Source organism: Ananas comosus, linkage group 12 (assembly GCF_001540865.1).
Source record: "Ananas comosus cultivar F153 linkage group 12, ASM154086v1, whole genome shotgun sequence".
In the NCBI taxonomy this organism is placed as follows: Eukaryota; Viridiplantae; Streptophyta; class Magnoliopsida; order Poales; family Bromeliaceae; genus Ananas; species Ananas comosus.
The window spans coordinates 2,586,708-2,607,879 of record NC_033632.1 but is presented as its reverse complement, the minus strand read 5'-3'; the positions used below and the strand labels follow the sequence as shown (position 1 = coordinate 2,607,879).

General features: G+C 38.3%; 3 protein-coding genes across 4 annotated transcripts; 1 reads left to right on the top strand and 2 right to left on the bottom strand.

The window, feature by feature from the left end:
• On the bottom strand, window positions 736–5,180 carry LOC109718051 (post-GPI attachment to proteins factor 3). Of its 2 annotated transcripts, none has more exons than XM_020244049.1 (5): window positions 4,882–5,180; window positions 3,005–3,266; window positions 2,269–2,468; window positions 2,133–2,185; window positions 736–1,321 (listed from the first exon to the last, which is right to left on the bottom strand). In XM_020244049.1, exons 1-5 carry the CDS (start codon window positions 4,980–4,982, stop codon window positions 1,035–1,037), a joined length of 903 nt encoding a protein of 300 aa, XP_020099638.1. In that variant the 5' UTR covers window positions 4,983–5,180; the 3' UTR covers window positions 736–1,034. The 2 variants fall into 2 exon arrangements, with proteins under 2 accessions (XP_020099638.1, XP_020099636.1); XM_020244047.1 differs by having other exon boundaries at window positions 1,998–2,185; window positions 4,882–5,177.
• On the top strand, window positions 5,356–7,311 carry LOC109718049 (protein DGCR14). Its single transcript, XM_020244045.1, has one exon. The coding sequence runs from the start codon at window positions 5,487–5,489 to the stop codon at window positions 7,077–7,079; it is 1,593 nt and encodes a 530-aa protein (XP_020099634.1). The 5' UTR covers window positions 5,356–5,486; the 3' UTR covers window positions 7,080–7,311.
• On the bottom strand, window positions 9,189–20,901 carry LOC109718048 (E4 SUMO-protein ligase PIAL2-like). The gene is made up of 16 exons (XM_020244044.1): window positions 20,525–20,901; window positions 19,834–19,906; window positions 19,016–19,081; window positions 18,375–18,440; window positions 18,196–18,275; window positions 17,332–17,383; window positions 16,526–16,591; window positions 15,658–15,725; window positions 15,532–15,580; window positions 15,165–15,249; window positions 14,946–15,047; window positions 13,227–13,278; window positions 12,421–12,472; window positions 12,218–12,334; window positions 10,975–11,856; window positions 9,189–9,994 (listed from the first exon to the last, which is right to left on the bottom strand). Exons 1-16 carry the CDS (start codon window positions 20,737–20,739, stop codon window positions 9,530–9,532), a joined length of 2,490 nt encoding a protein of 829 aa, XP_020099633.1. The 5' UTR covers window positions 20,740–20,901; the 3' UTR covers window positions 9,189–9,529.

Sequence of the window (21,172 nt, the reverse complement as noted above, 5' to 3'; positions counted from 1 at the left end):
ATTGAAGCAGGCGTGGGTTGTACTCGGCCCAGTTACTGTTAATTATACAAAGGTGATTATGAAGTGGAGTAAGTTTAATAAGGACTAAACTTGTATTTTCAAAAAGGCGAAAAGTATTTTTAAAGAGGCAAAAGTATTTCATAAATACTTATTCGTATTTTTAATGGAGCACCACCATTCATTTAGACTAAAATAGAGTTTTTCTCTACGAACGAATCAACTACAAATGTAAATAATTTTTTTTTTTTTAAAGTTCGTGTTTTAATGTTTGGCCTTTTTAGAATTTGTAATTTGGTCCCAAACTGCTGGAAAATTGTTGCCAATGCCCAGCGAATTTATACATCTAAGCTAAATATATTTAATCTAATTTATTTAATATTTGTCTTATTGAAATATATTTTTATTTTAAATTTTGTCTTCTAATTTTTAATTAATATCTTTTTTAACGACAGCATAAATCAAGCGAACATGTTACAAAAAGATAATATAGTATAAATAATTTAACTAGCACGAATAGAAGAATCACTGGACAAGCTTTGATTATGAACTACAAACAACTCCAACAGATGACAAATTTTTCAGCATTTTAAAGCACGATAAGCCATTTTTGCAGTTAGTTTCTCATTTCAAGCTATTCTCAGAACAAAATCTGATCCAATCCAACATGTATCAGCTTTAAGTTATTCCTGTTAATACAGGACTATAAATTACCTCAGAAAGGAAAAATAATAATAATGATGATGAAAACACCAACATTCGCTGACATAATCGCAATTCTAGAAGTATTGCCATAAAAGTGGTTTAACTACACGCCTTCAAATACAAAAATTGAAAACATATGGTATGAAAGGTGACCACTAGAATTACAGTTTCAAATTCAAAATCTCGACAAAATGAAACATATTAACTTTAAAACAAACAAGTCTAGACAAATTTTGTTAGTAAAGTGGATCATGGGACACTAGTCCTCCCTAAGGCTAATAAATAAGGAGCTGAAATCTCGGGTTCATTATTTTCCTTCACCATATGTTCATTTACTTGGCCTTTTTAACAAGAGCGGCAGTGCGAAGTTCGGCGTCATCACGGATAAAGCTCCACCAGAGATATGTGAGAGGGATGGTGGTGGCGTGCCATACTGCATGGGCATCGGCATATCCTTTGTAAGGGGGGAAGTCGTAGACCTCGAGGAGCATCGCAAGGGCCCCTCCGATCACGACTGTCCACAGCTTGAACCGCGAGGGGTGGCGGGTAGTGCCAGCCCAGATCGCCCACGCCAAGAGTTGGGTGACGGCCATCACCACGCACACTGTCATGTTCCATCCTGACAAAGAATGACGAGTTCACAGTCAATTTGGATAATCTTAAACTTAGCCCTCAATAAACATCATCATTTTGCACATACCCTACATGTTTGATATATCACAGAAGCCTATGTAAATGAACAATGGGAAAAAAAAACCTTTTCAGAGGTCATTTGTCAAAATCAAAAGTGCATTTTCAAGGGTACTAGTGAGATTTTCTAGGTCATTCTTAATTACTTTTTGATAAGTCAAGAGCTTTTATGATAGTTTGAACTTTTCAAGGGCATATGTGAAATTATATTAAGTACCTGAAGGGGTGCGATGTAGATTTGCATATCAAAATAACATAGAAGGTAACTATATCACATGTTTGACATGGATGGTGTTCGAGCTAGGTTTTGTATCAAAACAGCATAATTTATTTCCAGAAGTAGATTAACAAGAAGTTTAGACAAAATAAACTTGGATGGTATTCGAGCTAGGTTTCGTATCAAAACAGCATAATCTAATTCCAAAAGTAGATTAATAAGGAGTTTAGACCAAATAAAACAATAATAACGAGAACTAAGTTTTTAGTCCAAAACATTCCTGATAAACTATATGGAGGCTAAATTAGATAGTGTGATAACCGGTGAAGAACTTCTGTCGAGAAAACTTGGGACAAGCCAAAGTTTCAAAGGCAGGGGGAAAGCTCACCATAATCGAGTTCGTAGAAGTTAAGATATAGGATATGTGTTGTTACGAAAGCTAAAATTGGGGCCGAAAACATGACCCTGGTAGCCTCATCTTTGACATTAAAAGTTCTCAGTAGTGCCAAAATTAGGGAATAACCGAGCAAAGCTACAGCTGATGAATAATCCAGCTTCTCAGTTAAGTCGAAATCCCTGTGAGATAAGAAAAAATAAAGATTACCATCGCAAGAAGCAAAAGCATCTCATTTACATCAAAGAGAAGGTAAACAGCTTACCTAGTATGAAATATAAAGCTCCAAAACCAAGCATTCATTGATAAGACCCCATAAATATGCCAGAGTCCAGTGTATTCATAGTATGTCCTCTTAGTTTGAGGCCTAAGAGGCAACTTGTAATTTACTAGTAAGAAGAAGGATAACCAGCCGATGAAATGCATCAGTAGATTGAGTGCGGAGAGAGCGGCTGAAAGAGGCTCCTAGTTGAAGCAACATAACAATGAGAGCAAATCTTGGTTCATGAAATTTTGGTTTAATAGCAGTTAATGAATGCAACTATAAGGAGGAACTATTTTCATACTAATCTTTAATATATGTGCCTCTCAAGATGAAAGTTATGGCCATACTCTTCAAACTGGCCCATGTTTAGGTGTTTGCTCTTCCACTCAGAATGCCATCCCAGGATTGTGAAAACTTAACACAAACTCATAAATAACCATTAAAACCCTATGTTCATTAATATCCTATAAATGTTAGAGAAACCTTTGACTCCTATAAATTAAGGATTATTTTTTAAGGGGCATTGCTGAAAAATGAAGCAATTTTGTCATCTTGAGGCCTTTTTTCAGAATACCGTACATTTAAGTACGGTCAAGTAAACACCTACTTGGCAGTACACACAAGAGATGCATGCAAATACAATATACTTAAACATAGGGATAACTACACACGTTTTAGAGGCATTTACATGTATTCTATTTTTCCCCTTCTCTACGAGGCAAACAAAATGACAGACCTGAAAAACAAAGACACGCTCAAAGGGCCATTTTCCATGATACTTAACGGGACTAAGGCCAAGTGATTGCCGTTCCTCTTCCCTCTGCATCATGCAATGGTACCGGCAGTCACTTCTGCAATTAAGTTGCTTCCACTGCAAGTACAACGGCTCTTGCATATACCAGGGATTCTCAACAGATGTGTCATTCTCTGGAAACTGGCAATGCTGAATAGAGCTCTTTCCAATAACCCCAGTACTTTCACATTTTTCAACACAAGACCTGGCATTCAAAGACATGGAGGAAATAAACAAATAACTTATCGCAGAGTATAATTTACAATTTAGTGACAAATGCCAATTAAGACAAGAAACGTATTATAAGCCTCTTTGTGAGAACAAAGCAAACAAAAAAATATCACAAGCTGTTTGCCATCTTAATAACTCAACTCATAAAAAAGTATGAGAAACAGTAGATAGGAACAATCAGTATTATCATCCATAATAGTTAATAATTTGATAGCATGACACATCTTCTTTTGCACATTATTATTCACTCAGGCACATATATTGAGCACTAGACATTCATAATGCTGGATATCGAAATGGAAATTTGAAGGAAAGGAAACGAAGAGTACTGCCACAGAACAAAAATTGAGATAACTGGAAAATGTGGTCAGTGTTTTTAATTTCTTGCAATGAATTAGCATGCGCAAGCAGAAATCACAGGTTACTGCGCTGCCCATGCCAATCAGCACAAGACGACACATCATTCCTATGGGGTGACGGTATGATATGGTGCATTTACAAGACACCTCTGTACCACTCAACACTAGCCAATTTCCCTTTTCTTATCTTAAACAAGTTTAGAATGCTTCGGAAAACTTATTTTCTTATATTAGGAAAAAATGCATACAATTTGCTGCTCAAACACCTTAAAGAACTGACTCAGGGCTTGTGGCATATAGTGTGTCAGTGTATGACCAGCACACCTTGTGACAAAGCACAAAGAATCTTGGTTAACAGATAAAAGCAACTTATTTCTATTGCTGTCAAAAAAAAAAAAAAAAAATCTTCCATAACCTAACGAGAAAGGCATTTCCTAGTTAAACTTTAGTTCGTGGAATTGAAGATTTAGTTCCCATTATATTGGAAATGAATATTCTAATTGGAATGCATACCCGACATTGGAAGATTTATTTTCCTTTATCTCTCATTTTACTTGATGAATCTAAAGAGACTGAAATTAATAAAGTTTCAAACCATCGCGAATATCATTTATCGATGCACTTTGATCTACCACATCACAATGTAGTATTTACGAAGTTCGGCATAAAAATGAACTAGCAGTGGAGTTTAGTGAGTTTACTTGAACCCTGAGTGCAGTTTTAGACACAATTTCACCAATAGTGCAGACAATATAGATCAAATGAAATCTCCCCATTAAAATAAAAGGTATAAATGTAAACTGAATCCCTCGACTTTAGGACATAACTCACCATTAAAATAAAACCCTCAACAATTTATATTTTGTGGACATCTCCTCAACTTTTAACTCTTTGATCCTAAGTTATTTGCACTAATCAAATTGATGGTTTTGTTAAATCCAACAGCACGCCTCAGAATTCAACTGTTTTCAGTGCTTTTTCAACTGATAGAACTGCCAATTTTTCAAACTATCAATAGTTGATAGTAAACGAAGCCATTAATATAACAAATTTCCAATTGAATTTAAGAAACTATCACAAATGAAAAAAAAAAAAAAAAAGGAGGGCCAATTTCAAAGCGGCATTCAATTGAGTGGGTCTCCACACATTTTTACCATAACAAATCGACAAGTTCGGGTCAACAAGAGATTTAACAAAGATTAAAGTGCGATTAAACGAGAAAAGAAGCACCTGTAGAGAGGATCGACGTCGCCGGGGCTTGCGTGGAGAGATCGAAAGGCGCATCCGAACGCGAGAAGAAGAGGTATAATCCAAAGAGCTCCTCGCGCCATGTCACGGATGGGGGAGAAACGAAACCCTAATGTGCGTGGAATTTGGTAGAGGAGAAACCCTAGATCCAGATGAAGAGGTCGAGGAGAAAGCTCGTCCAGGGCTCCCGATCTCCTCCCTCCGCCATTACCGAGCTCTTCGGATCTTCGAGATGAGAGACAGAGTGAGAGAGAGGAGGAGCGAAGGAGAAGGTGAGGATCGGGATATAAGGGTAGACCTTATTAATGGGCCCAAATGGGCCTCACCTCTTTAATGATTATGGGTCTCTTAATCCGGCCCATCATCCTTTGGGACACCGGTCCATGATGGACCAGGTCCACGCAATAATTTTACGTTTTCCGGACGCGTATGTATTTTCGACTCCTAAAACGATTAAAACTATTTTTCCTTTTCAATTTCGACCCTTCTTCTTCCGCTCACCGTTGTCAGTTCCTTCGCGCAATCTCCAAACCCTAATTTTCCGACCCCGATCTCTCTCCGTCTCTCGAGCAAATCCTCTGCACAGGATGCTTCTCTCGCCGGGCCACTCCCCTCGCCGCCTCTCCCCCTGCTCCTCTCCGGACCAAACCCTAACCCTAGACGCCGCCCCCACATCCGCCGGGGCCGGAGCCGGCGCCGGCGCCGCGGCCTCCGGCGGTGCCCGGAAGCGGCGCCACGCCGTGCTCGACGAGGACACGTACGTGGCGGCGATCGAGAAGATCATCGAGCGCGACTTCTTCCCCGACCTCCCCAAGCTCCGCGACCGCCTCGACTGGCTCGAGGCCGCGCGCTCCGGCGACCCCGTCCTCATCCGCGACACCCAGCTCAAGATCCTCGAGCGCCGCCGCGCCGCCGCCGCGAAGACCCCCTCCGCCGCCGCCTCCTCCGCGCGCCGCTCTCGCACCCGCACCCCGGGGTCCTCCCTCTTCCCCTCCTTCTCCGCCACGCCCTTCGGATCCGACCGCACCCCCTCCGCCGCTCCTGCCGACGCCCCCGTCCCCTCCGCCCCTGCGGAGGAGACGGGCGGCGGCGGCGGCGTCGTCGACGCCTCCCTCACGCTCGATGAGTTCTTCCGCCGCTACACGAGCGAGGACAACGAGAGCTTCTCCAAGATCATGGACAAGGTCAACCGCAAGCAGCGGGAGCGCTACGCGCATCTGCTGGAAGGGGAGAAGGAGCCGGTCCAAGCCCTAGAGGACGAGAAGAAGGATCGGATCACCGACGGCTACGGCACTTCCGGTCAGCCCGTGAGCACCTTAGATTCTTGGAAATACACCGCGAAGAATCTCCTAATGTATTACCCCGCCGATCGCGGCGAAGCGCCGCTGACCACGGAGGAGCAGGCCGAGCGGCTCAAGGGCTTATCGAAAGAAATCGATCGCTCGAACACCCGGCTCAGAGCCAAGTTGTCGGCTGCGGCGGAAACCAATCCCGGCAAGGAAGGGGATGCAGACCCAATACTCTACACGCTGGTCGCCGGCACCACCCCGACTGCCGGCTCCTTCGGCGACCGCGAGATGGGGAAATCGAAACGGTATGATTTGGAGGAATTGAGGAAGACCCCGAACCCTACCGGTAATCCGTTCTATGTGGAATCCAACAAGAAGGCGGAGAATGGGTATAGTTTTGTGAAAACGCCGTCTCCCGCACCGGGGGTAGATGAATCACCCTTCATGACATGGGGAGAGATAGAGGGAACTCCGCTGCGATTGGATTTGGAGGAAATGCCGTTCGATGTCGGTGGGAGTAGCGACGGGTCTCGCTTTAGGATCCCATTGCCTCCCTCCCGGGATGTGAAGGCCCACGAGCTTTCCAGGGAAGCCGCACGGAAGCTGAGGGCGAGGTCTAGAACGTTCCAGAAGCCGCCGTTGCCATCGCCGGCCAGGGGCGGTAGTATGAGCCCGAGCGTCCGGACGCTCTCCCCCGCCGCCCAGAGGTTTGTGAGGAATGCCATCGCGAAATCTTCACGTTCTTCCGTTGACGAGACTCTTCGCGCGAGTTATCGGGGCTCAAGTCCGGCTATTAATAGCACTCCAAAAGAAAAGTCGAGGTTTTCGAGAGATGTGAGCTTGGATTCAAGATCCCCTTCTGCGGGACAAGAGTCCTCTAATCCCTGGTGATGTGAGTTGGTTTTGTATGTTTTTTAAGTTCACGTCTATGTGATAATCAACCTGCCTATGTATCTACTGAGTTAGAATGTTCTACGTGTTCGTAAAAGAGATAATCTGTGGTGATGCTCTTCTTATCTTGTTAATACGACTACTTGGTTGCAGTAGCTTGTTTTATATCAAGCATGTGATGATTTTGTTAATGATGGAAATCTCCTAAAGAGTTCATTCACTTTCCAGCTTAGATATGATGTAATGATTGATTGATGTTGATAAAGAGACTATATCATCCCTCTTCAAGTGGTCTTATGCGAGTCTAATCAAGCACTCAAGCTATGCGAGATTCTTATTTGTATGCATATCTGTGTATCGAAAAAGTGTGTAGTTTGCCGATCTCTTATGTCAAATACCTAAGAGTCTAATCAAGCACTCAAGCTATGCGAGATTCTTATTTGTATGCATATCTGCATATCGAAAAAGTGTGTAGTTTGCCGATCTCTTATTTCAAATACCTAAGATGGTTTTATTGAGATATGAGATGGTCTTGTCCAAATCTTATATATCCAGATCAGATATTGATCCATTTATGTTTGTTTTGAATTTGATCATATTCAACTTTGAGCCTTCAATCATGTGATCCTATAATTCTGTCCAGATTTGTATGCTTCCATTCGAACATTTTATACTTGGTTATTCTGCGCTCTGTCATTTGATTTGAAAGAGAACCCTACTATGAATCAAAAGATGTCTGCCAACAGTCATTTTGTGGAGGAGGCTGGTGAGAAACTACTAATTCTTTCCGAGCAGGCATAGTAGAGAAGTGTTTGGGAATCTGCAATCAGAACATCATAAATCCTCTATTACCCATCTGAATGTTGTGTCTTGATCGTGTCATTGCGCGCTGTATTTGGGTTAGATGGGGGTTTGTGCATCGCCTCTTGTTTCAGCCATGTTACCGAATGTGTGTTGTTATGGCATGTCTTGTCAGGTATCGCCATAATTGACGGTTAATACATCTAACATCTAATCTGTTACGGGCAATGGGCTGCACTTAGTGCTATTTGTGCACTTGTTTTGTGGCTAACTAATGTTTAGAAACTTGTTTTTCTAGGGGTTTTCATGTGCATAAGCAGCTGTTGAAACTGCATCTTCAAAAGTGTGTTGGGCTGCTTGTGTTGCATAAAATGGCTGCTCATTGGAGCTTCGATGATGGACTTTTGTAAAATTTGGTGCCGCCTCTTGCTTAGATGTAGACGTATATTTCCAATTTTTTTCTATTAATATGCTTAAAAGAATACTATAATTGTTATAATAGTTTCACAAAAAAGTATTTATAAAATTAGTCCTATGAGGTGAATGAACTGTTATTTTCTAATTACGGTGAATTATTCATCAGTTATTTTTAGAGTTTAATATTAATACTGTATATTTTTCAGAATTCGGATGTAAAAAAATATATATAAGTTATGTAAAACCGGCAGCTTAGTCGCCTTACTAAAGTCGGTAAACTATTACCGGTTATGCCTAATTTTATTAATAAAAATTTTGAATACTTATTTTTATAATAAAGAAGTTTGGTTAGTAGGCTTAGTAACTCAGAGAGGCCCTATCTTTTCTCTTTGATGATATAATGCAAAATTGCCAAAGTACTGAGCAACTAAATAAATTTGAGTAAATTTATACAGAATTTCCGATAAAAAAAAAAAAAAATAGGTGTACCCTTTATACAAAATTTGCTCTGCTAGTTGAACTGGTTCAATTTTTTCATTTTTCCAAGACCACCTTTCCTTTCAGTCTTGTTTCCCAATTTAAGCTTATGCAAAACTGCAGTTTAAATTGAAACATTTTTGAACATTTAAAGTAAGAATTATATATGGGAAAATATATAAGAAGCCAGCTAAGCCACTTAAATTGTGAAAGCATCCTGTATCCGTCGCAAGGAGAGGTTCAAAAACCCTCATTCTTTTGCTTTGCCATATGTAGAAAAATGCTCAGAATCGTACTATAGATTCTACTATGGACAAATAAATTGCTACTAAGGCTCCTACTCGGAGCTTTTTGAAAGTAACCTCCGTAGCATATGATTAACCATAGCATTACCAACCAACATTAATCAAGATCTCAGCAATCAAATTTTTGGTCCACCATATTTTTGATGAACCTCATATTCCCCCTCTAACTTTTGACCAGGAATATAAGTTTGCTTGCTAGGTGCTTACCAGCTGTATAAGCAGAGGTAAATCTGTGTTCCTGTACAACAAAACAAAATGAACAGTACATTACCATGCACCTACTGAACCATAGTGTTTGCTATGTACATTGCATGAACAGTTTCTTTTTACACCTACTTGCGACGAAAACCACACTCTCTTTACACCTGCTTGCCACAAAAACCACATATCACTCACTTTTTCTGGTTAGCCAGCTGTGTTAGAAAGTTGATGGGTATTGACACTTAGAAGTTAATGCCGAAACCCGGGAGCATTTGGACCAGGTGGCCGGGTTTGCCCGGATTGTGGAGGAGGAACCAGATATTGGTTGAGTGCTGCTGAGTAAGCATCGCCTGTAAGGCTTCCCCTCATTCGGCCAGTGGGCCGCCAGTTTTGCTCTGATGGGAGCTCAGGGAGCGTGTCGGAGCTTGCCATTGGAATCGCACAGCCGGTGTCGACCAACCCAGGAAAAGGGGGCAGGACTCGATTAGAGTTTTGCAATCTCGATCCCTGCACGTGTTGTTGGCTGGATAAAAGGATAGAACGAAGGGTATCGATGTTCCCCACTGGAACTCCGCCCATACTTTGGTTGTTCATGGAATGATGCATCACTGGGTTTCGTGCTGGATTAGGGTTTTGAAGGTAAGGACTGACAACTCTCGGTTGCTCGGGTAGTGATCTTGTGCCTGCTAGAGTTTGGGCAGGAAGGGCGACCACCTGTGGAAAGAATTAAAATTTAGAAAGTAGATTTAATTCAAGTAAAAAAGCATGCAAGGTAACAACCAGAAGTAATCACAAAAAAGCAATAAAACAAGAAGAAACAGATCACCAAACAGATGGCATTTATAAATTCTCACTAACTTACCGTCACAAAAGCATTTACGAATTAGTAAGGCTATTATAAATTTGGTTATTCTGGATTGTGCACTTTGATAGTTCTAAACCAGATATGTTATGACATTGCAAATGATCAGTGGAGATATTCCTTTTACATTAGAAAAAGAACTGCAGCTATACGCAACTCGTAGCTAACAATCCAACTACTGCAGAAATGATCAAGCAACTAAAAGAGGATTGAGGCATTCCGACCTATCAGAAAAGGGCCAGAAAACTTTACAAGATTGTAGCTTTATCCAAGTAAAAAAGTCAATGTTTGGCCTGGCACCTGTAACAGCTCCTCTACTCCAGAGATATTTGCTGGGCAAATAGCCAAGAGCTTTTGCTGTTTAGGGAAGCAAAATCAAGCTTTAGCACCCACAAAAGCTGATGCTTAATCTTGTGCTCTGCTGCAACAAGAATTTGTAGACAAGATTTTCAGTGAAGAAGCTATTAGTGCTTCTTTTGAACATCTCTACTCAAACAGTGCTTCTACAGAAACTCTAGCCAGGCCAAGCAGGCCCTTACTTATTGACAACTCAAAAGTTACTTGTGCCCTCCCCCTCCTCACAAAAAGAAAAAGGATAAGAAAAAAAGGCTTCCTGCTGCAGCCAAAGCAAGAATTGGAGCTTATGCTTTCAGGTATCATAAGCTCATTTCAACTTCTCGCCACTCCAAACTTTCTATTTGCCAAAACTTGGTCACCACTTCTCGAGTAGAGAAGATTCACCAAAAGCAAAGGCCAAATAAGTACTTGTATAGCATCAAGTATAGCTATTAATATAAAATTTACTTTCGAATGACTCAGAAGTGAAGTTAACCTGCGGTGTCGACTGAAGCTGCGCCGATGAGTTTACCGCATTACGGTTCCTCGTAAGCTGCTCGATTTCCATATCCCTACCAACAGCAATTCCGTTGGGATTAGCTGTTAAATGAACTGCTGGGTAGGATGTTGACATTCCAGAGGTAAAATTATTAGGAACATTATTGGTCCGCATTCTTCGAGACGCACTAGGGGATTGTTGGGAGGGCACAGGAAGAGCCTGAACTGCTATTGGGGTTCTAGTCACGTTTCTTGGTATTGGTGCCCTTCCACTTTCAGTACTTACCAGCGAATTCCCATAACTTGAGGGTTGTAATTGCAAATTTTCTGTAATTTGCCTTCCTTGAGATGATAAAAGTGGGAAAGTTGACTGTGATATAGCATCATTTGTAACTGGATTTGAAACAGCATCAAAATCATTAGGGTTTGAGGCATTAAGTGGAGATACTAATCCACCAGGGGCAATAGTAGTCGATGAGACATTGTTGCTTCTGCTCCAATTATTTTCCGCTGTTTGAGTGGTCACAGATGTAGCAGCAGTAATTGGTAGTTCAGAAAATAGTTCTGAGATGAGGAAGTTTTGGTTTTGATAATCCAGAAATGGTTTTCTATCTTCCATCTCAAAATTAAGGTTTTCAAATGGATTTGTAGATCTTTCTTCTAAAGACTCGACCTGTGTTGAATTCATAGGAAAAACACTTTCATTGTCTTCTTCCATTGTTAGATCTACAATATCAGTTTGCACTTGTGAATCAGTTTCAGTTGGATTTTTAACACCGAGTTGTTCATTTTTATTTTCATTATTTTCCGTAACCATTTTCCAAGATCCATCGGCAAATAGAACGACATCAACACAATTATCTCCCACCTCTTCCAATATCTGCGGGAGAAAAGAAAAGGTCATGCTCACCATAAAAGTCAAGACACAAAGTTGATAAGTAATGGTTATGACATGTAACACCAAGTATACATCATCTGGAAACTTGTCCCAAAACTAAAGTGGGCTTTTTTTATATGTATTGTTTGGTTTCATAATATTCAATCAGATAACTTTTTTGATGGAACATTCTTAACAGCATATTCGTAATCTTTTTGACAGAAATCAGTAAGTTCTGAAGGAATAAACCAACTTTAGGGTTGAGGGTTCCAATTAAGAAACTTAAAGTTCAGGGACTTGTTTCAAATGATCTATAGTTGCTGGGGGCCCTTTAATTTTTTTCATAAGTATTTGAGATACTTGCCTTGACCATATTTCGATCGATGCGCAACTCATGATAGCTAGCCGGTGAGTTACAACAAGGGCAGCGCCAAGCTGGCTTCCTTGAGTTCATTTCCAAGTAATTGTCCAAATCAAAACACTAAAATAAAATGTACCGAGTCAACAAATAGAACCATTCTTCTTACTACGAATAAAATGAAGAAGAAAAATTGAAAAAAGCTTGACCTGATGGTGTTTGCAGAGATGTCCCTTGGCAGGAGTTTTTATACGCTTAAAACTGCACATTATAGGGATATGAGAAAAAGAACAGCTAGCTGTAACTGATTAAACACATTCGGAAGAAAGCTGGAAATAGTACATGCTACATCAATCAAGAACAAAAACTGAAGAAATAGGAAAGTTAAAACTAACAGCAAGAAGTTAATGCATTTGATACCAAGAAGTTAACGTACTAAAAGCCTCTCTGCAAGTTAACTAAGTTCAACTGTCCTTGTTTGCATTAAGTGTTCATAATGTTTTACTACCAAAAAAATAAAAAATTAAAAATTAAAAAATTAAAAAAAAAATAAAGTTGCTTGTAGTTTATGGCCCGTGTGCTTGATAAACACTAAGGTGGTCAAATAATGGAAGGTCATACCAAACATGTTTATCGTTATATAGCATGTTATGCATCCTATAGTCATAAAAGTTATTTTCCATTTTCTAATTAGAAAAGAAGGAAGTAAAACAAATTATTTAAGGATAAATCCTAGCTTAATGACTTATACCAAGTCATATCCATAAAAACTACGTAATCCTTAGCATTGCAATGATTTCTGAAGTTTCGATATGTTTGGAATTACTGTCTCATGCAAAATCTTTGAAAATCTGGATTCACTAAACAAGCATGTGCTTATCGACCTGGTTAAAAACAAGCACACGACATGTCTAGTTCGACTTAGTTTAAAGGACAGGCAGGAAGAAGTTGTGAAAATAATAGTTATATTTAAAAAAGAACAGAAACAAAAACGATGAAGAATCTTACGTCATACCTTATGGGACAGTTCAGTGATACTCTTGACGGTCCCTCAATTATCTCAGAGTCTACATGAAATTTAAAGAGAGGATTTAATGGTACTAACAGATATTTCATCCAATTTATTTAAACATTCAAACAATGATCATAAAAAACAGGGAAAGCATTTTAGATTTAAAGGAATTGAAAATGGAAGACAAACAGAAGAGTGAGAATATACACATCGACCGGCATGATTAAGTTCTAGCAACCCATGTAACAAGAAAATGTGGATTAGATTTATAGTTCTTTGTTTCCTAACTCCCTGGAATTACTAAAACAACTCCAGGTGATTAGTGACTTGTAGGTTGTACAATGTACATGACTTTATTTATAGGGTTAATTGCATACGGGTCCCTACAAACATAGTGAATTGCAAATATATGTCTATAAAGTTCAACTTTCATATGTTGTCCCTACAAAAGTCCTAATGTTTTCAAATATATCCTTACCGTTAGAATCCGTTAGAAAAATTGAATTAATCATAGTTAAATACTTAACCCTACTTAGTTTATGAGATAACTTGACATTTTTATCCCTGTTATATTATACTATTGTGGCTTTTGGAGGGACATATTTGTGATGGCAAAAGTTGATATTTCACTTATTTGCTGTTAAAATATAAACAGTTCTCTAACGGTAACAAACCAGAGAAACATATTTGAAAATATTAGAACTTTTGTAGGGACAATATATAAAAGTTAAATTTTGTAGGGATATATTTACAATTTACTATGTTTGCAGGGGACCTGTATGCATTTAACCCTTATTTATAAGATGAAGTTACTGCAAAAAATTTACCTAGGGCTATCACATTGAAAAGTTATACAAATTAGTATCATGGATTTAAATTAAATATGTGCTTTTGTAGACAGAGTGGAATTAGCATTAATAAAAAGATAAGTTCTTGATGTTTCTAGTAGAAAATGTTAAAGAAGTAGCAGAACATATTAAAGGAGCTCCTCATTGGATCAAAGTGACATCTGATGTTGAACAGGAGACATACTCCTATAATTGCTACACAGTCCATGATAAAGTTCCATATTCTTTTTTAATATCTTCTTAACGACCTGCAGTATCTCTTTTTCTCCCGCTTATTAGGAGCAAACACAAGGAATGCTGATTGAGTTACACCAAATCCTACGAGATCAAAAAGCAGACAAGGTCACAAAATTAAGAAAATATTGCCTACACCTGGTGCATCACATCAAATCATGAACTGCAGCGTACATCTCATCTCATGCTTCCAATCCAACCATCCAAAGGGAGAATTTTCTAAATCGAGAAAAGGCTACAACTCAATGGGCCGTGGGGATTTGAGTATCAAACAAGATGAAAGTGGAATAGCTGGCAGTGCATGGGCTAACATGGCACACCGCATAATTTCTCCATAAAATGCCTCTTGAGGATTTCTATAGGTCGTGTTCATTGAACTTGATTAACAAATTTAAAACAGCGTAGGAAGTTTAAAAAATATGATAAGTACATCAGTATAACATTGAGCATATAAATAATGTTCAACATGGTGAAACTCGTGTTGATTGAACTTGATTAACAAATTTAAAACCGCATAGGAAGTTTGAAAAAATATGATAAGAACATCAGTATAACATTAAGCATATTAATAAGCTTCAATATGGTGAAAGTAGAAATATCATGGCGGAATGAGGATCAAAAAAAAAAAAAAAGCGCTTACCAGGAGCTTGTTCAGCAACACCTGGTTGGACATAGTCCTCAAGAATTGGGGGAGCATATGAAGTAAGCTTACTGATAAATGCTATTGCTATGATATAATTACCTGAGGTTCCAAAGTTACAAGCATCTTATTAGAAGAAAGTATAGTGAGGGAGTGTCAATTTGTTCTGAAGATTTCAACTGGATAGCAAAGTAATATCAGCCATAGACATAGACATACCAGTAAAATACCCAATTGCCTGGATTATATTCGTGCCATATTTGAGCATCCTTGTAATATCAGTGGGGAATTGAGGTCCATAATCCTATTAATTACGTGGAAATTTAGATACATACCCACTCTGACAACTCATAGGCCTCCAAACATTGAAAATATCACACATGGCCCATAACCATAACAAAACGGCTCAAAAAAAGCCCCTTTTATAAGGGCATCTGTGATATTAAATTTGAAGGTTACACGCAATGTCTTAAAACTTTTGTGTGGTATCCATAGAAAAGAAAATAATCTGTCGAACATTGGATTAAACAAAAGAAGAAAATGAAAAGAAAAACACTTGAACTTGAAACATCAACAGCCTACTTACCGTTGAAACATTAGTTCTCCGTTCTACACCCTTTCCATTGATCAAAAAGCTGCAAAGAACGAAGGAAAACTTTACAACATTAAGTAGAAATTTTGAGAATTGATAGAAGAAAAAAAAGGTTTATACCTCACATGCGGCGGACTTACAATACAAGATGATGTCTCCAAATTATCTGTTTGAGCAACAAATAACATCTGCAAGGAGAACACAAAGCTACCCCATCACTTAACATGTATAAGCTAAATAAATTAGTTGATCCAGCCGAGCCAAGCCAAGTATTTTGTTATCTGACCAAGTCCTGCCCAGTCAATTTGGACTGGGCTTGGGTGTAAAATACATATGTTTTCCAGGCCTGGCTAAGTCCGAGCCAACCAAACAATTTTCATCCAGGCCCAGATCTTGATAATGAAAGCCAATCTTCAAAACTTATAACCAAAATTACAATACACATAGAAGAAAGGAATAAGTGGAAAATTACTGAGACAAGATTTTATCTCCTAAGACTTGATTTGGGCGTATGGGACAACTCTACTCAGGAATTGATATCATAAATTATGGGGACCAAAATATGTAGAACTTTTTAGTAGTCTGCAACAAAATGAGCTTTTGGACCCCCTAAAGTCAAAAGCTTTGAATTAAAGCTTTTGATTCTATCTTCAGCATAATATTACTATGAATAGTTGAAAAAAAGGAAGATAAGGCACTTAAAAAAGTCTACTCGAAAAGCACATCTCCAGAAGCTCTAGAAAAGCCCAAAGACCCCCTTGACCTAATCCACTACTCTGAGAAGAGGACACTTTTATCTATCATGAAGAGAATTAAGATCATTTATATGTTTCAGCACTAAATTTGCGTTTGTGCAACTCAGACTTCAACAGAAGGCTAAATTTCAAAACAGTCTATTAAGAAGAACAGATGGATAAATGGATTGACAATTTCAAAATTATAAAGATGACTTTAAAAGAAAAAGAAAAAGGCCGAAGAGGATACTCACTATCTTTTCATCTGCTGGTATATTCCTCTGAATTTGGAAATCAGCCATTAAAATATCATAGCCTGTCTGTGAAGTAGAAAAGTAGAAAACTTAAATTAACTCAATATTGGACTGAACCGAAGCGTTCAAATCTTTCATATATATATATATATATATATATATATATATATATATAGAGAGAGAGAGAGAGAGAGAGAGAGAGAGACGTACTCGGGGGGGGAGGAGGAGGGAAGGAGAGAGTCCGGCTACAATGCTAACAAAGCACAAGAAGAATGCACAGCATCAATGCTACCACAGAGAACAAAATTATGGTCAGATTATTTAGAAGATTGGCGCAGAAAGATATTCCTATTGTAGAAAGAATAGTAGTAATAAGAACTAGAAAACATAAAAACCACCAAACTTCTAAGCAGGAAGAAATGTTAGCTATCCATAGTCTCAATCATATTACTATGTCCAGAAACTACATGTTTTATCCTTACTTGGAGATTCTAACTTGGAAATCCTTTGTCCATTAAATGAAATAATGGTATTATATCTGATTCAGTTATTCAAAATGATGCTCCGGACATTATTGATGTGGGTATCACCCCAAAAGAAAAGAAGAAAAAGAATGGCACCTGATCAAGTTATAGAAAGAGGGTAAAAGACATAAATCAATCACAAAAAAGAAAAAACTGGGATAAGATCTCCAAAATGCATGCTGAGTTAAAATTTTCCTTATTTTAATTGACTATACTACCAAAGATTCAATTCTCAAGGTTCCTATAAATTCAAAATAATAATATAAAAGTAACACTACAAACCTTTGCTTCAAAAGAATGAATTAAACGGCAGAATTTCAACTGAGGATAAAACCTGCAGAGAAAAGGATCAGAAAAAGGTAGCATCAGATAGAATAGCAAAATCAAAATAAGCCAAATCATAACTATAACCATGTCAAATAAGCTTAATAAACATATAGTGGAAAGTACAATGAAACATTAGAATGGCACTGACTGTCACTGCTGTTTGAGAAGAAAAATCAAGCTGACATAGACTGAAGTCGAAGTAAAAAAGATAGGCCCAATGGAAAATGCAGCATATAAACATTTAAGTGGTTGTAATAATACATCAACCATTTGTAATAATGCAGATACTTTGGTAAAAAGGAAAATAAGGAAAATTTCTTCAAAATAACTCAAAAAGAGCAAAAAGTTGCAGGTATGAAGGTGTGTTCAAACAGCAGGAATTAAACAGTTGACCAATAAAAGACAATTTCTTCAGAACAGCTTTTTCAGCCAAGCAGGCTTCTGTTTGGCTTCTTTATTTTGCATTTTGTTCAACCAAGAGATGAGAGCTCCAAAAAATAGAATGATGAAAGCTACAAGAGGAATGTCAATAGTCCAAAAGAATTGGCAACTCTCTACCCATTCTGAAATGTAAGACGACAATGTTCTATAAAGTAGATTTCTACCTAAAATCTTGCACATGTCGTTTCACAAGTAGCGATCACAAATCAGAGGCTTTCATTGTAATTTGGAAAAAGAATTTAATCGTTAGTATTTCCTTCAGTTACACTCTTGAGGTCAAAAGGCAGAAACATTTAAGATTGAAAGTAGAAATGGTCATCAAAATTAACTGGGAGTTAAGTAGCGGGGAATGATTAACATTCTTCAAAATGACCTTACTGAGGCATAATCCTTGAAATAATATCCAGAGTACGATCATCAGTTGCAGAACTCATTGGCGTGCAGAAGATGTTAAATAGCTACATGCAAAAACAAAGAAAAACAAACATAATTAGAAAAATTGCCACAAAAAAGGCAGAACCTTTTAAGATAACTTCGTCTAGACATATTTACAAAACCTCTTTTGCCATGCCAAATATTTCATCAGCATCAGCAGGTAGAAACCATCCACTCTTGCAAGCATTCTGAAAAGCCCACAGCATACTCAAATTATTGAACACATAGGTAGTGAGCTTCAAAAGAAACTTTTCAAATACAAAGCAAGATATAAGCTTGCATGTTGTTCATTAAACAACATCAGAAAAATTCAGAACAGGAAAAAGCAACCATCAACTAGGAGCAATATCTTTTTAAAACAACTCATGAGATTCCCAACATAAGAAAATTTACCCCTGTAAAATCTAAACTATCATATATACCCTTAAAGGTTGCAGTGTCTCACAAAATAAAATAAAATAAAATAAACAAAATAAAAAATAAAAAAACAACCATTATCTCAGGCTGAGAAGTCGTCAAGTTCCTGGAGGGCAGTCAGTTTTCTATTAGGAAAAAAGTCTTTTAAAGAGTGTTATTTCATAAATACAAGAGTATATAGGTAAGAAAGTAAGATTTTAACACACATATCCAAAAATTTGGATTTTGCATGGATAAATATGTAATCATCGCAAAGAGAAGCATCAGTTTATGATTGTCCACAGATTGTGAGTCACGACACCTTAGGAAAAATGCATGAACCCTATGACTTGGTTAGCAGAGTTACCTTCGCAGAAATCATTAGCACCATTAAAGAACAGTGAAGTGATGAATCACTCCGCCGCTGATACGCCTTATGAAAAGAAAACAAAAAAGAATAGGCAAAAATATCAGCTTATGTGTTTCTATGATAACAATAAGAAAAAAGCATTAACAGTAAATGAATCTTCTCCACCTAACACATAATATGATAGACATAATTTTGCTCGTGTACTTTCATTGCTGAGCTTGTCCAAACTTAATTAGAGAAAGGTACTTTTGGAGAGAATTTTAACTTACAATGCCTAAATTTGCATTGTGCAAAGAAACAAATGCCAACTTTTTCGTTCATTCAATATATCAATGTCCATATATTTATTGACTAGACAACACAAAAGCATAAATTACATTGAAGAACACTTTAAGCAAACAACAAATAAATAAAGAAAATATAAGGCTCTAATTTTGTTTCAGGGAAACCTTGATAGCAGCTTATGAAAGGTGAAAGGATGTATTAATAAAATCAAACACTGCACATATTAGCAAATACATAGAGTGGGAACACCATGCCACCAAGCAGCCTTTTCTTTACTTAGTTGGGCAAGCAGTTTTCTATAACCTGGTGGAAAAAAAAAAAGAAAAGAAAAGAATATTGTCCAAGTATACTACTGATAAGCATATACAACCTACTCAACTCTCACAAATTTCACCCTGCATGACAATAGCATGAGTAGAAATTGCAGAACTAAGAGTTCTTTCTACATCTTCCCATGGCAACCAAGTTATCGTTTCATATAAAGTCGTACGAAATTAAGCAGAACCAGTAGAATCTTGATGAAAAATTACCATTTTCAATATTGCAGGTATACAAGTGGCCACTGAGGGGATATCATTGCATGAGAGAGCATAATCAATACCTCTGCAAGCAGCAAACATGATCAAGTCGATCAATGACAAAATTTCGAAAACCATGAGAAAGCTAAAATTAGTCCGAGTACCTGTGCATATTAAAAGCAAGATAGACGCAAACAATCAATCAACGGCCCCGTCAAACTAAACTCAATATAAACAAGACACGGGTGCTGAAAATGGATTAAAAAATGACTAATTCTCTATTTGTATAAAGAGAACGGGAGAGGAGAGAACAGAGAAGAAACGAAAAAGGGCTTTCTCTTACGCTGATTAAACATATAAGCGAGAAAAGAAGAGAGAAAATTTAGCGTTCGATTAGTGTTAAATTCTCTCTCCCTTTTCTCACTTTATTCTCTTTTATTACCTCGAACTTCTATATAAACAGGAGAAAACGATGCTCTCTCCTAACTCCCTCTTCTCTTCTCTCCTATTTTCTCCATCCAAAACAACGAGAAGCATAACTACTCAAGAGGAATCATCTCAAACAAAAACATTTCTTCCCGCTACTAAAGTAAAATGCAGAGAACCATAACACCACCACAGATCCATGGCACCACCACCAACAACAACAACGAGTACTTCGACATAGAGAGGAATCAAAGGTCGGTAGAGAAGGGTAGATCACCTCGCGAGCGCGTAGCAGAGTTGGCCAAGCTCGGCGGTGTTCATAGATATGAAGCCCTGGAAGTGCGACGTGAGGCGATCGGCCACCATTCTGAGGCGGTAGGAGTTGATCGCCACCGCCGCGGCCGCAGGATCCAGCGCCTCCGGGGGCCGAGGAGGAGGATGAGGCGCGGGAGGGGGATGAGGCGCGAGAGGGGGAGGGATAGCGCTCGCCATTCCCCTCCCTCTCCGCAGGAAACCTAGGGTTTGTTCGGGATGAGCGGAGTAAAACCCTAGACGAGGAGCGGTTTTAGTGGTGTTGGAGAAGAAGCTTAGAAGCGCGGTCGACCACGGTCACGGCGAACTTAAATCTTAATATGTCTCGTAACGCCGAACGTCGGCGTAATTACGGGAGCATCGGCTTATTAATGGAGCCTAGCTGGACTAATTGCTCGTTAATACCCTACATTAATCTCAATTATTAATATTCTGCATTAAAAGATATACAATATAATTATTACATTAAATTAAACAAAAGTATTCAATAGATTATTAATTTGAATATTATTGGTAAAATATTTTCTCTCTTTTATCTGATTTTTTATCTATTTTTAAACTACAGGATGCGAGATGCAGAATAATATAATGAACCAATTGATTTCAACAAAGT